Here is a 20,595-nt window from a genome sequence, read left to right on the forward strand (position 1 = left end):
TCTCCCCATTTCAACCACAACAGGAAGCGTTTTCTATGGTACCAACACTTTGCTTGATAGTTACCGCTACAGTATGCCTTGTGTTTACAAATCACCTCCTAACGTTAACCCCTACGCCACCGCTGTTTCAGGGACATCGACAAGGTGGATGACCTGATGCAGGACATCACCGAGCAGCAGGAGCTGGCCCAGGAGATCTCTGATGCCATCTCCAAGCCTGTGGGCTTCGGAGAGGAGTTTGATGAGGTGTGGAACACTTTGTATATACTGTATTATTGACCCGAGTCGATTTAATAATAATAATAGATTTCATTTATATAGCACACTTTAAACTCAGTGTGATCTCAAGGTGCTTCACAGCAGGAGAATAAAATAAAAATAAAAGGTTTAAAACATGAAAACATTCAAATGAATAAAATAAAAACATAAGAATAAAAAAGGTTTAATAAAAACAAAAATGTATAATAAAAAACATAAAACATAGGAGCAGATAAAAAAATTCTCTAGTGGAAGGCAGGGTGAAATAGATGAGTTTTAAGGCTGGCCTTGAAGGCAGTAAGGGAGTGTGAGGCCTTGATGGATCCTGGCAGCTGATTCCACAGGCGCGGCCCCAGTGAAAAAGCACGGTGCCCCATGGTTGACAGCCTAGTGCGTGAGATGGCGAGGAGGGATTTGTTCTAATCCCCTGCTTCAAAGTCATACATGACACACAACCACCAGGCCAGCGAGCTCCAGTACAACCACAGCCCTCTACTGCTGGCCACTGAGCAGCTCCCAGTACAACCACAGCCCTCTACTGCTGGCCACTGGGCAGCTCCCAGTACAACCACAGCCTCCTACTGCTGGCCACTGAGCAGCTCCCAGTACAACCACAGCCCTCTACTGCTGACCACTGGGCAGCTCCCAGTACAACCACAGCCTCCTACTGCTGACCACTGGGCAGCTCCCAGTACAACCACAGCCCTCTACTGCTGCTGGCCACTGAGCAGCTCCCAGTACAACCACAGCCCTCTACTGCTGCTGGCCACTGAGCAGCTCCCAGTACAACCACAGCCCTCTACTGCTGCTGGCCACTGAGCAGCTCCCAGTACAACCACAGCCCCCTACTGCTGGCCACTGGGCAGCTCCCAGTACAACCACAGCCCTCTACTGCTGACCACTGGGCAGCTCCCAGTACAACCACAGCCTCCTACTGCTGACCACTGGGCAGCTCCCAGTACAACCACAGCCCTCTACTGCTGGCCACTGGGCAGCTCCCAGTACAACCACAGCCCTCTACTGCTGCTGGCCACTGAGCAGCTCCCAGTACAACCACAGCCCCCTACTGCTGGCCACTGGGCAGCTCCCAGTACAACCACAGCCCAGTGCTGATCTCCTCTCAACTCTCTAGCGGTTCAAAAGCGCCATCTGGTGGCCGATCGGCAGATCGGCAACCGGATATTAACCTTTGAACCGGTAGTACTCATCCAAATGTGGTCCGGCCACTCTCTATAGCTCCCGCGACTCCATCTTGAAACACTGGATAATAGATCGCTCGCCCTAACTCAATAAACAACGTTATTTGGACGTATATACTATTATACAACCTGGAAATGGATCGGGCATTTCTACATCCCATAATAGAAAAAAATCTGTTCCACGCTCATCTGCCAGCGGCGCGAGGAAGCCACGGTAAGATTCAGCGTTATATTCTAACGTATTCTATACTAACTGATCTGATGAACATATGACTCACTCTGGATGAATCATCTAACGCTGCCCACGGAATTATAAACGATCCCCCGCCCATCCGGTCATCATCAGATGATGCGTAGAAACGTCTAGAACCACGTCCAGTTGAAACTTTTTATCTCGCACAGATTCCTACCAAACTGTATTTGATCATCAATATAATGCATTTAGGGCTATAAATCACGTTCTGAAGAAAGCTGCAGAAAACGATAAAAACATACTTATACTTTAGACCATATTTTAGTATGAATATGTGAATGAAAAAGTTTAACGTTGCTACACCCTGAACAATACATATAGGACATTGAATGGGCCATAATAATGGCAATGTAGCAATAGAATTTAAAAAGTTATAGCCCTGCAAAGAAGGGGAACTTCTCCATAGACAAATAGAGCTGGCGACGGATGGTAAATTATGAATTTAACCCATGGCAATTAAAGTGTTAAACACTGTTGTTTGTTTATTTGTCGACCAGGATGAGCTCCTGGCGGAGCTGGACGAGTTGGAACAGGAAGAGCTGGACAAGAATCTGCTGGAGATCGGAGGGACGGAGAACGTCCCACTACCCAACGTGCCTTCCACTTCATTACCTAAAGGTGCACCTTTTACCTCATTACCCAAAGATGCATCCTTATACCTCAGTACCTAAATTGAAGGGGACCCCTAAAGTATTTTACCTCACTACCTAAATGTAAGAGGACTCCTAAATTCTTTTACCTCATTTCCTAAATGTAAGACACACCAAAAGCTTTTTATCTCGTTACCTAACGATACATTCTTATACCTCATTACCTAAATGTAAGGGGACCCCTAAAGTATTTTTACCTCATTAACTAAATGTGGGAGCAGGGAGGTGTATGTCATTTTGTCACCAGTGGTGGTGGGTGTGTCTGTCTGGAGGTGTGGGAAGAAGGGTAATTAATATCACCTGTGCCTGGGAACCATTCAGTGTTTGTTTGTTACAGAGAGAGGGTGAGGCAGGGTGCCTATATTTCTGTTGACCGCACTACGTTACTCAGTTTACCATCAACATCAGTATACCATCTGCAAGAGCATGTAACCAAAGTTAGAAATAAAAAAACCTTGCACTGCAGCTATGGACTCATGCTCATTCATTGGACTCGCGTGTCGGACAGATCTCCCTGCCCAAGCCCTCTCAGCGGCTTTTTACTTGTCACGCTAAAATAGTCGCGTTACATTGTCAACAGAAAGGCTACGGATCCCATATAGCGCTTCGCTGGAATTGCGCATAGAACGATGGACCACTCAGCCACTTTGGATGTAAACCGTGAGTAAAGGAAAACACACAACGGAATGAATGGCAGCACGGCAGTGCACTGCAGCGCAACAGGTGTTAACTCAGTTCATTCATATTGTGTTTACAGAGTGAGTGGATCGCTCGTTTACGCACATCAAGTGGCGGACGTGGATTATTGACTCATTTATTTCTGTTGCTCGACTACTCAGACAATATTTGATTGCTTTCATGAATGGAAAGTAGCGAAGCTGGATGTCAACATGAGCAAATCAAATGGCGATGAATTAAATGCTGGTTTAAATGTTGGTGAATTAAATGCTGGTTCAGATGTCTGTGAATTAAATGCTGGTTCAAATGTCAATGGAGCTGATGATGCAATTGTTAAAAGAAAAAGGAAATTCATTGAAAAGGCCTTGGTGAATGAAATTGATAAACGTCAGACAGCCCGCCATGCAAAAGTGAATAAAATAAAGGGTGTCATCACTGCTTTGAAGGAGCTCATGGTGAATGATGATAATGCTTTACAGGTGCAAACTCAGCTGGCTAATTTGATACAGTTGCATGACAACACAATTTCACTGCATAATTCACTCATGACTTTGATATATCAGGAGGAGCAGCATAAACAAAATGCATGGTTTGCAAGCGTCAACCAATATAACAAAGGATTTATAGAGGATGTGAAACAATGGCTCTCTGAAAATGACAGACTGGACTCAAAACATGCAACAAGGGACATGGAGACTCATGACAAGGAGTCTAAAGATCATCCAGGCTTGGGGTTGGGTGAGCTACAGCTTAACAAAATGTCCTCAGACATGGAGCAGGATGTCTTGTCTGGAAAAATGCAGGATGGAATTCTGCCAAGTGACAGCATCTCAAATATTGGAAAAAGAGGACATGGTTCACAATCTAGGTCCTCCATGACTTCAAGCTCCTCTACTTCTTCCCGTGTCAAAGCAGAAGCCAAAATGGTTGCTCTCCTTACGCGTCAACTGTTGCTTAAGCACAAACAAGATCTGGATCAGCAGGAGGAGGAAATAAGGAAAAGGAAAGAGCAATTTGAGCTTGAAGTGGAGATAGCAGCCTCACAGGCTATGATGGATGTATTTAGAACCTCAAGAAGCAGTGTGAGTGGGAACACATCTAAGAAACCTGATCCAATTCTCATTCCACTAAGCCAAATGAAAGAGAAAATACTGTGGATGTTGGATCACGAATAGTCCACCAGAGACCACCCAAGCTTGGGATGGCTTCTAATATGATAACTGGTGTCTCAACACCTCAGTTTGTGGCCGGTACACATGCTCATGTGCCAATCACAGATGAAAGTAATAACTTGTTGTCCATAATGGCAAGACAAAACGAAATTACAGCTATGCTGGTGCAACAGCAGAATGTCTCGTCTTTGCCAAACGGAGAGATCCAAGTGTTTGAGGGAGATCCTCTTCAGTACCATGCTTTTATGAGAACCTTTGAGTACAACATTGAAGAAAGGACAGGTGATGTAAGAGACTGTCTGCACTTCTTGGCACAGTACACCAGGGGGCAACCACGAGAGCTAGTTAAAAGCTGTCAACAAATGCCTGCAGACAGAGGATATTACAAGGCAAAGGCTTTGTTGAAGGAACACTTTGGAAATGAGCAAAAGATTGCTGCAGCTTATTTGGACAAGGCCCTCTCTTGGCCAACGGTTAAGGTAGAGGATGTCGAAGCACTCCAAACTTATGGTCTCTTTTTGAGAGGTTGTTGTAACGCAATGGATTACATACAGTATATGTCTGAGCTCAACATGCCTGCAAACATGCCGACAGTAATAAAAAAAGTTACCGTACAAGCTAAGAGACAAATGGAGGACAGTGGCTTGTGATATTCAAGAGAGGCGTCATAATAGAGCTACTTTTCCTGACATTGTGAATTTCATTGAGCGGCAGGTGAAAATTATAGCTGATCCTGTATTTGGTAATATACAGGATACTCCCACCACAGTGCGAAGCAAAGACTGCAGCAAAGACAGCCAACAGCGTCAATACAACAGAGGAAGTCGTTTTGCAACTACAGTCACTTCCGTGGAGGGAAAGGACTATACGAAAAAGGAAGGAGGCTCACTGGATGAAAAGACCTGCCTGTGTTGCGAGGGTGAACATGCACTGGAGTTGTGCCCACTACTGGTGAAGAGGGCACATGAGGACAAGATTGCATTCCTGAGAGAGCACAGAATCTTTTTTGGCTGTTTGTGCAGAGGGCACATAAGTAAGGACTGCAGGAGGCGACTGTCATGTAAAGTATGTGGATCTAGACATCCTAGCATCCTTCATATTTACCAGAAGGACAAGGAGGCAGAGAGAAAAGGAGCAGTGGCAGCTGATACTGACATGGCAGTGGGCAGTACTCTGGTAGCGGTGCAAACTCACTGGGGCCGGTGAGCAGGACTGCAAACTATCCATAGTGCCAGTCAAGGTCAAGTCTAAAAAGGGCCATACCATTGTGGAGACATGCCTTTTTGGACCAAGGGAGCTCAGGATCATTCTGCACAACAAACCTGATGGATAGACTGAATATCTCAGGAAGAGCAACTGAAATTCTCTTACGTACTATGGGCCAGGAAAAGGTTGTGGGATGTTGCATTGTGTCAGACTTGGAGGTAGCGGGCCTGGACAGTGGCCTCTACTGTGACTTGCCAGACGTCTTTACACAGAAGAAAATGGTGTCAGCAGGAGCAATATACCACGGCAGCAGGATTTGTACAGATGGCCATACTTGCATGGGGTACATCTACCTGAAATTGATGGAGAAGTTGAGCTTTTTAAAACGTTTTTTTTTTTTTTTAGCGTTTATCGCTTTTTCTGGTCAAGTATGACCGACAGAAACAGGTTGAAACGGGATGTAGAGCAGGGGAAGACATTCTGAGAAATGACGGCGGGTCTGGGAATCGAACTTGTGTCCCCCAGATCCGTGACGAGCATGGTTTTCCCCGACGCAGAAATAGCGCCGAGATATGCGGTGAGCTACTGGAGCTCCCGAGAAGTTGAGCTTTTGATTGGCTTGAACGTACCTAGAGCTCTGGAGCCAGTAAAGGTCATTCCAAGTGAGGATGGAGGGCTGTATGCTGTTCAGACCATGTTGGGATGGACTGTTAATGGGCCACTGTCTGGAGGAGAAGACTGTGAACAACCTAGCGTCACTGCTAACCATATCTCAGTGGTGAAGTTGGATGAACTGTGGCAGCAGCAGTTTCAAATTGACTTCCCTGAGTGCAGCCATGACGAACAGCTGGGTCCATCAAGAGAAGATCGCCAGTTCATGGAAATGGTTGAAAACACTGTTGAGCTTGTGGATGGTCACTACACCATTGGTTTACCTCTAAAGAACGGGGATGTGTGCATGCCTGCTAACTGCAGGGTAGCAGAGCAACGTGCCTTGAGTCTGAAAAGAAGGTTCCAGAAAGATGCCTCATTTCATGCAGACTGTCACCTTTATGCACAACATGATTTCCTGTGGTTATGCTGAAAAGGTGCTTGTTGAAGATCTGGCACGTAGCCATGGCAAGACATGGTATATTCCCCATCACGGTGTATACCATCCACAGAAGAAAAAAATCAGAGTGGTGTTTGACTGTGCCGCGTCGTTTCAAGGTGCATCATTGAACAAACAATTACTGCAAGGACCCGAGTCATAACCAGAATCAGGAAAGAACCTGTTGTTTTGATAGCAGACATTGAGGCCATGTATCATCAGGTGCGTGTGCCAGCTGAAGATTGTAATCTGCTAAGGTTTCTCTGGTGGCCCGGTGGAAATTTCTCTCAACCCATGGAGGAGTACAGGATGCTCGTCCATCTCTTTGGAGCAACTTCATCGCCAAGTTGTGCAAATTTTGCTCTTCGAAGGTGTGCAGAGGATAATAGAGACTCCTTCGGTCATCAGGTGGTGGACACCATTATGCACAGTTTTTACGTGGATGACTGTCTTGCTTCAGTGCCCTCTGAGTCTCAGGCTATAGCTCTCTATCTCGACCTCCGAGCCATTTGTGCCAGAGGGGGATTTCAGCTAAAGAAGTGGATAAGCAACAGTCGAAATGTGTTGGCTGAGATTCTTGAAGAGGAGAGGGCAACGGACGTGAAAGATTTGGACCTGGACTATGACACGCTCCCTGTCGAAAGAGTACTGGGTGTGCAATGGTGTGTGCAATCTGATGCATTCAAGTTCAAGATCTCAATTCAAGATCGGCCTTTGACCCGTAGAGGGATCCTGTCTATGGTCAGTTCGATCTACGACCCACTCGGAGTGCTGGTGCCAGTGTTGCTAAAGGCCAAACTAATCTTGCAAGATCTGTGTAGGAAAGGCCTTGGGTGGGATGACATCATACCTGCACCCATTGCCCTGGAGTGGACAAAATGGGTACAGGAGTTCCACCTACTGGAGGATTTCAAGGTCAGCAGATGTTTCAAGCCTGTGGACTTTGGACCTGTGGCGTCTGCCCAATTACATCATTTTGCAGACGCAAGCGAGGTGGGTTATGGAACAGTTGCCTACTTGCTGTTGCGCAACACCAATACCAAGTCGAGCAGCGTTCTTGTAATGGGAAAGGCAAGGGTGACTCCTTTAAAACCAGTTACCATTCCCAGACTGGAGTTAACCAGCAGTGGTTGCAGCGCGCATGGACAGATTGTGGAGAAAGGAGTTGCAGATGCCACTGCTTGACTCTGTGTTTTGGACTGACAGCACTTCAGTGTTGAAGTACGTAAAGAATGAGACTTCCAGATTCTGAACGTTTGTAGCTAACAGGATCTCGGAAATCCTTAAAACATCGCAAGCAACTCAATGGAGATATGTGAGCACTTTATGCAACCCGGCAGATCTTGCTTCCAGGGGACTTGGGAGTAGAGTCATTTCTCAAGGAGGAAAAGTGGATATCTGGCCCGCAGTTTCTGATGCTACCAGAGGAGCACTGGCCTACAAATCCGGATGGTGTGAGAGAGCTATCAGAACAAGATGATCCAGAGGTCAAACCAAGCATCTTGGCTAATGCTGTTTGTGCCGAGGAAGAGGTTGACTCAGTGTCCCAATTGATCAATCGTACCTCATGCTGGAATCGTCTGAGAAGAACAATGGGTTGGATCCTAAGATTCAAGGAGAGACTATTACGTCTCTGGAAGAAGAGAAAAGAGGTCAATACGTTGCTGTCTCACTCAAAGTCAAATGAGCAAGAACGTATTCTGAAGAAAGAGCTGCAGAGTGTTAAAGATTCATTCTCTGTGTTGCTTACGGTGGAAGAAATACAGGAGGCTGAGCTTGAAATAATTCGATCTTGCCAAAGGAAAAGATTCCCAGAGGAGATTTCCAGCCTACAAAAGAGTCAGAATGTGAAACGAACAAGCCACATATACAGACTGAATCCAGTGCTATCTGATGATGGTGTCTTGAGAGTCGGTGGCAGGCTCGGTAGGGCAGCGATGCGTGAAGAGACATAGCATCCAATCATACTGGCCAAAGATCTACACGTCTCGGACATCATTCTAAGGCATGTTCATAAAGAAGTCGGCCACAGTGGCAGAACGTACATGTTGGCGAGGCTACGCCAGAAATACTGGATTACTGGGGCCGGTGTGGCTATAAGAAGGATCTTGGCAAGATGTGTTGTGTGCCGACGGGTACAGGGAGGGCCGGGCAGCCAGCAGATGGCAGATTTGCCACGCAACAGGATATCTCCAGATGAACCACCGTTCACCTCAGTGGGAGTAGACTGCTTTGGTCCATTTGATGTCAAACGTGGAAGATCTCAAGTGAAAAGATATGGAGTGATATGCACAGCTCTTAACGCTAAGCAGGTGAATATCGAAGTAGCAGCATCAATAGACACGGCTTCCTTCATCAACGCATTACGTCGTTTTATAGCAAGACGAGGGCAAGTCAAAGAACTGTGCTCAGACAACGGTACAAACTTTGTCGGTGCTGACCGAGAGTTGAAAAGATCTATAGAACAATGGAATCAGTCTCAGATCCACGAGGAACTTCTACAGAGAGGTATTAAATGGAAGTTTAATCCTCCAACTGGATCCCACCATGGAGGAGCATGGGAGAGACTAATTCGCTCCATCAGGAAAGTTCTTAACTCTACTTTAAGAGTACAAACTCTGGATGATGACGGTCTTCACACAGTGCTGTGTGAAATTGAAGCTATTCTTAATGGCAGACCAATAACAAAGACATCCACAGATCCTAATGACCTAGAGGCGTTGACGCCAAACCATCTTCTCCTCAAAGGTCAGCCATCTTTTCCACCTGGTCAATTCCAAAAGGAGGACTTGTATGCTGTTCGCAGATGGAAACAAGTGCAGTATATGGCTGATTTGTTTTGGAAAAGATGGACAAGGGAGTACCTACCACAGCTTCAGGAACGCCAGAAGTGGAACAAGAGTCAAGCGCAACTTCATGTCTGGAGACATCATACTCATTGTGGATGACTGCACCCCGCAACTCTTGGATCATGGGGAGAGTTGTTGAGGCTGTTCAAGATAAGAAAGGACTCGTTCGACAAGTGAAGATCAAGACCAGGACAAGCTGTCTGGACAGGCCTGTCACAAAGATTTGTCTCCTTCAGGAGACTGACCAGACCTGACGTGACTTGACTTGGGGTTTGGACATGACGTTCAGTGTGGTAGTATAGATCACACTGTCTAGGCTCTGAAAGTTCTAGGATCTCTGGCCTAGGGACACTTGACATATATTCAACAGCGTTGACATTGAACTTTTTTCTCGTCTTCAAGAACAAAAAGACATTGGACCGTTCATCTTGATTGTTGTTTGCACGTGTTACACATTGGGTTTTTGTGCTGTAATTATTATGTAGTAATAATTAGGGGCCGGTTTGTGGGAGCAGGGAGGTGTATGTCATTTTGTCACCAGTGGTGGTGGGTGTGTCTGTCTGGAGGTGTGGGAAGAAGGGTAATTAATATCACCTGTGCCTGGGAACCATTCAGTGTTTGTTTGTTACAGAGAGAGGGTGAGGCAGGGTGCCTATATTTCTGTTGACCGCACTACGTTACTCAGTTTACCATCAACATCAGTATACCATCTGCAAGAGCATGTAACCAAAGGTAGAAATAAAAAAAACTTGCACTGCAGCTACGGACTCATGCTCATTCATTGGACTCGCGTGTCGGACAGATCTCCCTGCCCAAGCCCTCTCAGCGGCTTTTTACTTGTCACGCTAAAATAGTCACGTTACACTAAATGTAAGCGGATCCCTAAAGTTTTTTACCTCATTACCTAAACATAAGACGCACCAAAAGTTTATTAGATTAGATAAGATTAAAATGTATTGTCATTATACAGCACAAGTACAGTACAATGAAAATAGGTTTGGCATCCAAACTGAATTTGACCTCGTTACCTAAAGATAAATATTTCATACCTCATTACCTAAACATAAGAGGACCCAAAGCCTTTTACCTTGTTACCTAAAAGCATAAGAGACCCCAAAGGCTTCTACCTCATTACCTAAAGATGAGGGAAGCCTTAAATCCTTTTACCTCATTACCTAAATGTAAAGAGACCACAAAGGCTTTTACCTCATTACCTAAAGATGAGGGAAGCCTTAAATCCTTTGACCTCATTACCTAAATGTAAAGAGACCACAAAGGCTTTTACCTATACACTATATGAATTGAAAATGGGGGACCCTGATGGAAACAAGACAAACGTCTTTCTCAGGTCTGCATCCCCTTAACAATTGTATGTATTGAGCCGTACTGTATTGTACCCATTCTGCAATCTGTTAAATAAAGTTTTCATTCATTCATTCATTCATTCATTCATTCACCTCATTACCTAAAAGCATAAGGGAACCCTAAAGACCTTTTTAAATTGTATTCAAAATATATAATAAAGATGATTACCCTGCCTTGGCCAACAATGCCAGAGGAAGTCACGCCACTAGTACAGGCCTCATTTACACACGTCATGACATAATGTCTCTTATCCGGATAATATCTAAATATCCACGTTCCATTTTCACCTGGCCACATCATTGCATTTTGGTTAGCCAGATAGAAATCTGATTGCGTCTTTCCAGAGAAAAAAGTTTTGATTGTTATACATATACAGTATATGTGTGTGTGTCATTGTAATGCTTGTGTGTGTGAGGTACAGTATGTGGCGTTCGTACACATGGCTTTTTAGCTATCCGATCAGCTCAAAGCATGTGTAAACGGGGTAGTAGTGACACATCATGGCATTATTACAGTGAAACATAACATGTGTCCATAATCCTGGATGAGGTCCATGAGTGGCATTATAGAGGATTAGTGGGAGGGGTTACTGTCCCAAAACATGTTGGTTGACTTCCCTGGTTGGTGTAAATATGTGCTACGGTATGTTGCTACGGTAACTAACAACTTCCTTTCATGGTGCTACGGTAACTAACAACTTCCCTTCTTTTCTATAATGTTTAGGCTTGCATGTTTAGTCATGAACAAGGTTCCCCTGCCTGTTATTACATAGAATGCCCACTTAAAAACATTTGTGACCTCTTCAATGAAAATGCTAAATATCAAAAGCTCAGACTTGTCATACAAACTGTTTTTGAAGCTTTGTTTACACCTGAGAGTCTGAAGCTTTGTTTACACCTGTGTGTCTGAAGCTTTGTTTACACCTGTGTGTCTGAAGCTTTGTTTACACCTGTGAGTCTGAAGCTGTGTTTACACCTGTGAGTCTGAAGCTGTGTTCACACCTGTGAGTCTGACGCATTGTTTACACCTGTGAGTCTGAAGCTTTGTTTACACCTGTGAGTCTGAAGCTTTGTTCACACCTGTGAATCTGAAGCTTTGTTTACACCTGTGAGTCTGAAGCGTTGTTTACACCTGTGAGTTTGAATCTTTGTTTACACCTGTGTCTGAAGCTTTGTTTACACCTGTGAGTCTGAAGCGTTGTTTACACCTGGGTGCAACTCACTTTATTTACACTGTACACGGCACATCAGAATATGTACGGCTTCTCACACCCAGTGTTGTAGTCGAGTCACTAAATCTCGAGGTTGAGTCTAGTCTCCATTAGCCTAGTCCTGAGTCTAGTGATGCACGATATATCGGCCGCCGATATAATATCGGCCGATATGGCAATTTTTTTACACACCGGTATTGGTCCGATATCAAGATAGGGCCGATATGGGCCAATATAAAAATAATAATAATAATAAAAAAAAAATCAGTCATTTCTGAAAATAAAAAAATGCGTTTTGGAAAATAGCTCTTTATTTGATTATCATAAAAAAGTGTTTTCTATACAGAGATATCGACATCGGTAAATATCGGTATCGGCTAGAACAGCAATATTAATATCGGTTATCGGTATCGGCCACAATTTTCACATCGGTGCATCACTACCTGAGTCCAAGTCATAAAGGTTGAGTCCACTCCACTCTGGCAGTCAAAGAGCTGACATACTAATAAAAAAAGGTTTACATTAAACATAAATGACACAGCAGTTATCATTTCAAAGTGAGTTTATTTACTTTGTGACACAATAGCCAAACAAAATGCACTAGCCATCAATATATTATGCCAAATGATTAGGGCCTATATAATTTTTTATAATTTTTTAATAAATAATTGTATCAATTAACACTTTGATTGCCTAAGGTTAAATTCATGATATACCATCCGTTGCCAGCTCTATTTAACATGGAGAAGTTCCCCTTCTTTGCAGGGCTATAACTTTTTAAATTCTATTGCTAGATTGCCATTATTAGGGCCCATTCAAGGTCCTATATGTATTGTTCATGGTGTAGCAACGTTAAACTTTTTCATTCACATATTCATACTAAAATATGATCTAAAGTATAAGTATGTTTTCATCTCTTTCTGCAGCTTTCTCCAGAACGTGATTTATAGCCCCAAATACATTATATTGATGATGAAATACAGTTTGGTAGGAATCTGTGCGAGATCAAAAATTTCAATTGGACGTACTTCTAGAAGTTTCTACGTATCATCTGGTATTGACCGGATGGGCGGGGGATCGTTTATAATTCCGTGGGCAACGTTTTACCATTCATCTAATGTGGGTCAAATGTTCATCATAGCAGTTAGTGTCGAACACGATAATATTACACGCTAAAACTCACCCCAGTCTCCGCGGGCCGTTGGGCGATCAGCGTGGGGTAGACAGTTTTCCATTATGGGATGTTGAAATACCCGGTCCATTTCCAGGTTGTATAATAATATATACGTCCAAATCATGTTGTTTTTTCGAGTTATTTGCAGCGATCGATGTTCACTGTGTGAAGACTGAGTCTCTCTAACATTAGCGAGTGCCCGGACCACATATGGAGTGAGTCCTGCCGGGTTAAAGGTAACATCCGTTTTTTTCGATCTGCCGATCGGCCACCAGATGGCGGTCTTGAACCGCTAGAGGATTGAGAGGAGATCACACTTGTGTCTCAGGGCCCCGGAAAGGAAATATGATTCCGATCACAGATTTTTGAAATATTGATATCAAAGACGAGTTACGGCGTCTTCGGCAACTTGAGCATGGCGGGGAAGGACGCCTAAACTCGTCCTTTGGCAACTAAAGTGTTAACAAGTCCAAGTCCTCGTCAGCACCTTCCGAGTCCGAATGCCAATGCTCGAGTCCAAGACGAGTCACGAGTCCTGAAAATCCAGTCCAGGACTCTTAGTACTACAACACTGCTCACACCAAATGGGTTGCCTCCTTTTTAAGTGACAATCACTAGCAACTACTCTTGTCTATGCGTTGTCCGTGAGAACGACGCACAATTGAGATTTTGGAAAAGGCCGTTCTGCAACCTTTGGGATCCCCACCATCCCTGGTGTGCGGCCCTGGGCTGGGCTGCTGTTGCCCATTATAGTCACATAAAGCTTCTGAACCAGTTTCCATGGTGTCCGTCCTATACATGAGACTCATATTTCCTGCTGAAGGTTGTCATGTGCTCTTTGAGAGCCCTTGACTGAACACCTGTCCCATGTGAAACCTAACCCACTGGTGATGTTCCCGTGTAAACCTCTCTGGGAGCCAGGGACACCCCTGCATAAATATTTCAAACGTGTTCAGGTTTGCATTTTTTTTTTTTCATCCAACATATCTACTATAATGAGATTTAGTATGCGTTTAATAAGTCTCTGGAAATCTTTTAATTATCAGTCTGTCTTTTTGTTTTTTGTCATAGCATTATATTTATATATTGCTGGGCTGATTTTGATTTTGATTCACAATGTCTCTATTCGATTTGATACCAATTCAATTGGGCTTGACAGTGCTGGTTTCAGGGGCGTCTCTACAAATAGTAGCTCCAGTTCTGCAGACCCCTCTCTGATTGGTTGAGCTCCATTTCTGCAGACCTCTCTCTGATTGGCCGAGCACGCGCATGCGCATGAGCCGCGACAAGCTCCTCTAGCCAGGAGTCGAAACTCCGTTAAGCTCCAGAGAGAGAGGCTGAAAACCCACAGTTGTTGCCCGCCGGATGGGAGCCGAATCTCGGATCCGAGTTTTCTGATGAATAGCCCCAAAACATGGAGGTCGCGAACGCAATTTATACGCATGGAAGTATTGATTACGCCATAACGAATCATTAAAAAAATATACCGTTAACTGGAATATGTTGTGTGTGCCTTTACACATATGTTGGATAGGATTATGTACTTGGTTTGTCATTAAAAACCAATAATAATTGCTCGCCGGCTTCGCTGACCAGAAACAAGTAAACAGAGTAGGGCATATCGGTATATGTACATAAGTTATTGTACATTGTAACGTTATGTTATTTCGCGGCCTGCCCATTTGATGTTCCCAAATCATATTCAGAAAGTATCACAGAGACTTCTATTGACCAAGGAATTAGTTATTATTAGTAAGACACAACATTTCCGTAGCAATTGACCACCAGACTCTTTCTCTTAAGGCATTAACTGGGTTAATTAATATAAATGTTATATTGTAACTGTCTAGTTACACATTGGTTCCGAAACATGTATGTTCCAGCCAGGCTGCAATTAAAACTTTGAATCTGAGAGAGCTCTGGTCAGCGAAGCCGGCGAGCAATTATTATTGGTTTTTAATGACAAACCAAGTACATAATCCTATCCAACATATGTGTAAAGGCACACACAACATATTCCAGTTAACGGTATATTTTTTTAATGATTCGTTATGGCGTAATCAATACTTCCATGCGTATAAATTGCGTTCGCGACCTCCATGTTTTGGGGCTATTCATCAGAAAACTCGGATCCGAGATTCGGCTCCCATCCGGCGGGCAACAACAGCCTCTCTCTCTGGAGCTTAACGGAGTTTCGAATCCTGACTAGAGCTTGTCGCGGCTCATGCGCATGCGCGCGCTCGGCCAATCAGAGAGAGGTCTGGAGAAATGGAGCTCAACCAATCAGAGAGGGGTCTGCAGAACTGGAGCTACTATTTGTAGAGACGCGTTTCAGGAGGCCAGCACCAGCTGTTGTTGTCAAAAGATGTAATTTGGTAAACTGAGTTTCCCATAGCAGTTCAGTAGAAACTCAGTTCAAAGGCAAACTAGAGACACCTTCAGGATGGGAGGTGCGCTGCAAATAATGTTTAGCGAAGACCTTTAATCTTTGATTAAAAGATAGATATTTTTAGTCTATTTTAAGATCATTCAAATTAAATGATTCCAAATAGATTTTCTTTTATATTTTTACCCTATTTACTTATCACTGAAAAGCATTATTGTATTATGCTATGCTATCATACAGAGCTGTGGGTTATATTCAGATGTACAAGCAAGTATATAGAGGGGTTATATGCAGGTATATTCAGATCAAACCAAACTGCCTCTAAGAGTCTTTATTGAAGTCGCTCACCGCTGTTATGTACAGGGTGTGATTTTCAGGATTTTTTTATATTCGAGTTTCAGGGCCTCTGATGTTAACATGACATTTTGAGTCGGATGTGGCGATTTTCATGGGTTTATGTGGCGTTTTTATTATACAATGGAAACCTTATGGCAGTGGTGAATCTGCTAATAAATCGGTAACGGTAAAAGATTATGAAAAAAGGACACCTTGATTTTTGTATCAGGTGGCAAGAATAACTTGGCCGGTGTGATCCTTTTATTTTTTTTGTATCTCTCTTTCTCCGATTTTTCTCTGTTTTTCTCCCCGTCCCAATTTAGTTGTTGTGCCAATTCCCCCCCTCCCCTGCCTGGTTGTTGTGCGCATGTTCTCCTACTGGTCGGTACAAGGGAACCCTGAAGTATCCGCACGCTTCCTCCGACACGTGCGGCGACAGCCAGTGGCTCTCTTCTCACCTGGCAGCGAGGGCTCTCATTGTTGAACGCGTGGGAGGTCACGCTGCCTTCCTCAAGTCCTGCCTCCGCTGAGCAAGCGCCCAGACCTGACCTGTAGCCGTCGCTGTCCACAACGCCAGTTTCCCACCCACGCTTCCCTCCCCCTAACCCAGCCAAACTGGTTAGTATAGCGATCAGCCCAAGCCAAGGCAATGCTGACTCCGGGAGTCGAGACCGCAGCCTCTTGGTGACGAGCGCAATCGCCACCTGACCGCCCCTCGGTGTGATCCTTTTTAACTTTACTTTTTATACATTATCTCTTTTTTCTTACTTTCCACTCCAATTATTTGTTGCTTTTCTCGATTCCCTGTTCGATTCCCGCTCCTCCCGGGCCGCGTGTGTCGAAGTGTCCTCGAGTAAAAGACACTTAACCCAGTTAACCCCCTAACTGCCTCCGATGTGCAGGTTCGCGCTACCTTGCATGGTGGCCTCCGCCGTCAGTGTGTGAGTGAATGGGTGAAATGTGAGGAACAAAATTGTAAAGCGCTTTGGATAAAAGAGCATTTATTTACTATTTACATTGTTTGTTTGCCCCCCCCCCCCCCCCACACAGCCAAGAAGAAGGAGGAGGAGGACATGGACGACATGGAGGATCTACAGCGCTGGGCGATGGCCAATTAGACCCTGCATCACCTACATCACACCTGCATCAGAGAGCGAGGGTGTATGGATGAACGGACTTATAGGATATCAAGTGTGGTTGGTTGTTTCTTGAATGTGTCTGAGGAGAGCTGACTGTCTTCTAAATGTTAACACTACAAAAAGGCAAGAATTGCTGTTTTGAGTTTTGCCTCGCACCCCTCTGCAACCCAGAACCCCAGAGAAAAAGACACCCACCCCGGTACTCAACTCGATGACGCGGCGTCAGGATATTGTTTTTTTTTTTTGCACCGAAACTCGATGCAGCGTGATGATGGCACTTAAAATGTTTTCCCTTCGATTGGAATACAAATATGGCACTCCATGCCCCGCGTGTCGGGGCACAGCTATTGAGCTATCCACAGAAATCATATTCGAAGCGAATAATTGAAATAACTATGTCACGGTGCAATTCTTGACTTTAAAGGTCCTGTAAGTGGTGTTTTTGTGAAGTGGTGTATATTAACGTTATATTTATTATACGTTAAAATGATAGCTCTACATTCTGACATCCATCACTGATACAGATACATGGGTCTCCCAGTCCCTCCTGCTCTGCAGTATACAGAGAATGAATTTCCTGGTATCCCGCTCCCACTTTATCCAATCAGGAGAGAGAACTCTACACTGAAGAAAATTGTCTGACAAAAATAGGAAATAAAAACTATTTTTAAGCAATTATATGCTTGAAACAGGTACAATAATCCGCCAGTGCAGTACAAACAAATTAGGCATGGCAAGATTTCTTGAAATAAGTTTAAAAATATATATATAATATTATAATGATATTCTATAATAGAAAATGTATTTTGTGTTTACTGCAGAGCAGGAGGGACTGAGAGCTATTTAACACATAACTTAACAAAAGAATACCACTTACAGCATATTTTATAAACCCTATTGTCTTGGACTGGTTATGCTGGTTAACATCACTGAAGGATAGTGAATACAACGGGAGCTAAGACCTCTTGGTTTTTCTGTCCGATATACAGAATAAACACCTGTTTGTGAGCCAGTGAATTACGCTGGATGATTTCTTTGACAATAATATTGATAATAATAATCCTTGCTCTCTGTTATGTTAAAGGTGACAGTCGAGCATGCCCTGGTGATGAAGCTCTTTGTTATCTGCGTATATTATAACCTGTTTTTGTTTCAGACTACGTGCACCCCCCCCCCCCCGTCTCACCGCTGGTTCTTGTTCCTTGGTGTAAATATCCAAAATGTCTTCTTTTATTTTATTTTATTTCTTCTATTTTTACTCTCACCAAAAGGTTTTCTTCATGTTGTGTGAAGCATGCAACGACGGAAAATCACAACATGGATCACAGCGCACGGCTAGAGAGAAAGATATTAACCCAAACACCCTCATCCCCTCTGCCTGTCCAGGTCTTTTCTCACCAGCGTCTTCTTTATTCTGAATTGTATAATGTAAAAAAAAGAAAAAGAAAAAAAAAGTTTCACACCATAACCCTTTCACTACCACACTACAGAAGGTTAACCTTTCACTACCACACTACAGACCATTTGTTGTGTGGCAGTGAAATGGTTAACCTTCTGTATTGACGCAGTGAAAGGGTTAATTGCATTGAGAAGGAGATGGTGCTTTATAGAAGGATAGATTAGCGGATCTACAGATATCAATCATTTATTTTAGTCCCCCCCCCCCCCCCTCCCCCCAACATGATGTACATTTTTTACATAGGAAAAAAATAAATATGTAACACGAGGACAGACGAGCATGTTTGCATTTCTATGTTTTATTTATCCAGATGAGAATATTACTTGGGAAAATAAATCATTAAAGTTTTTGATTCTTTGACTGGTGGGGGCTGTATTTTTCTGTTGTTTTTGTTATATGATACTGAATATCATACTGTGTAAATGAAAACTATACTCGGAGCCAAAGCACTCATGAGTTATACCTTGTTTCTATTGGCTTAGTTGCCTACACTGTTAAAGTCTACATTTCAGAATACAATGGGGCTTAGCTGTATATTTAGGTTATTGTATTATATGAATGTTTATATGTTTAATTGTATAACCTTACATTGAAACGGCATTAGGAATATTGATTGGATTTAGATAAAGTCATTGAATCGTCTGGTCAGTATGACGTCATAATAGAACATTTGTGATGTCACAGTATGATGACATAAGCAAACATTCTAGAACATTTGTGATGTCATAATCAAACATTCTAGAACATTTGTGTATATATATTCAACAATTCTCTCAGGTGGTTAGGGAATTGGATGAGGGGCTGTGAGGGACCAAGCAGCCCAGAATAGGTCGCAGGGGGCAAGGAGTGTCCCGAGCAGCATTAGCTGCACTCCAATGGACAATGTAGGGGATGACGGGTTCCAGTAGACTGCGGGAAAAGAAGAAGAAGAGCCCATCAAAAGAATTGCGGAGGGCAGTAATACGCCACGATGCGTCTACACTGCCGGAAATTCAAAAGAAGAATAAGAAGAAGATCTCATTGTGCATCTTGAAACAGTACTGAACCGATAGACTAAAATAGATTGAAGCCTGCATTTCTAGACCAAGGTGCCTTGCCTACCGTTTTGCTGTGGAAAGAGCCGGCAAGTTGATATTTACGGCTTTCAGGTGTGGAGGAATTTTGTCATGTGTCGAGTCGGTGGTGATTTTGGAGACTGGGAAAAGACAGTTTTCTTACCTTGTAGTAGTGACGTGAATATTTCGTGGCAGTAAACAGCCTTTGTCAGTTATTACTCAGAACGTTGCTGAATGAAGTTTTTGTTCTGTAAGGCGAAGACCTGATATTATTATACAATACAGTGTATAATGTATGACGATGGTTGTAAACCCTTTTGATCCCAAAATAAGTTAATTCAGTGTTGTCCTGAGACACAAGATTTTATTTTTTTTAATCATCTGGGCCCAGGAGTTCAAAACATTGAACATTGATTGATTCATTGATTGAACATTTTAATTAACAGCTTGCAGAATGGGTACAGTAGGGGCCTACAGTACAGCTCAATACACACAATTGTTATGGGGATGCAGACCAGAGAAAGACTATCGTCTTGTTTGAATTGAAAACTTTATTAACATATTGCAGAATGGGTACAAACTATCATTACACATGGGCAAAACAGAGTCCATTCTCTTCGGTTCAAATAACAAACTCAGCAAGACCGACGGCTTCTCAGTTACAGTGGGTGACAATATTGTAACAAGGAAAGATGAAATTACCTACCTGGGTTCCATCCTAGAGGCTAATCTCTCCTGTGACAAAATGGCATCCAATGTAATAAAAAAAGTCAACCAACGAACTCGATTCTTGTACCGGATCTCCTCTCTGGTAAACAAGAATACCCTGAAGACTCTGGCAGGAGCACTCATTCAAGGGTACTACGACTATGCTTGCACCTCATGGTACCAAAGCACCTCAAAGGCGCTAAAAACAAAATTACAAACATCTCAAAACAAACTAGGTCAGACTACTGCTTGACCTTACTCCTAGAACCCACCTCACCCCTGCCCACTTTGACAACCTAGGATGGCTTAGAGTAGACGACAGAGTACAGCAACTTGCAATGGGCCTGGTCTACAAGATACACTACATGACCATGGTACCCATGTACATGTCAAAATACTTCCCAAAGG

General features: G+C 43.5%; 1 protein-coding gene across 2 annotated transcripts in view; it reads left to right on the plus strand.

Moving 5' to 3' along the window:
- Positions 1-18,784, plus strand: part of LOC311244455 (charged multivesicular body protein 4c) — a 33,513-nt gene extending 14,729 nt beyond the window's left edge. The window contains exons 3-5 of one of the 2 annotated variants that reach the window (XM_084333973.1): positions 132-246; positions 2,208-2,328; positions 16,877-18,784. In XM_084333973.1, the coding sequence (XP_084190099.1) occupies positions 132-246; positions 2,208-2,328; positions 16,877-16,944 (304 nt within the window). In that variant the 3' untranslated portion in view covers positions 16,945-18,784. Of the gene's footprint in view, positions 1-131; positions 247-2,207; positions 2,329-2,940; positions 3,034-16,876 lie in introns of those variants that run through there. The other variant, XM_084333972.1, reaches the window with a different exon arrangement.
- Positions 18,785-20,595: the final 1,811 nt, after the last annotated feature.

The sequence above is a fragment of the Notolepis coatsorum genome (assembly GCF_963971535.1).
Source record: "Notolepis coatsorum genome assembly, chromosome: 17".
NCBI classification, from domain to species: domain Eukaryota; kingdom Metazoa; phylum Chordata; class Actinopteri; order Aulopiformes; family Paralepididae; genus Notolepis; species Notolepis coatsorum.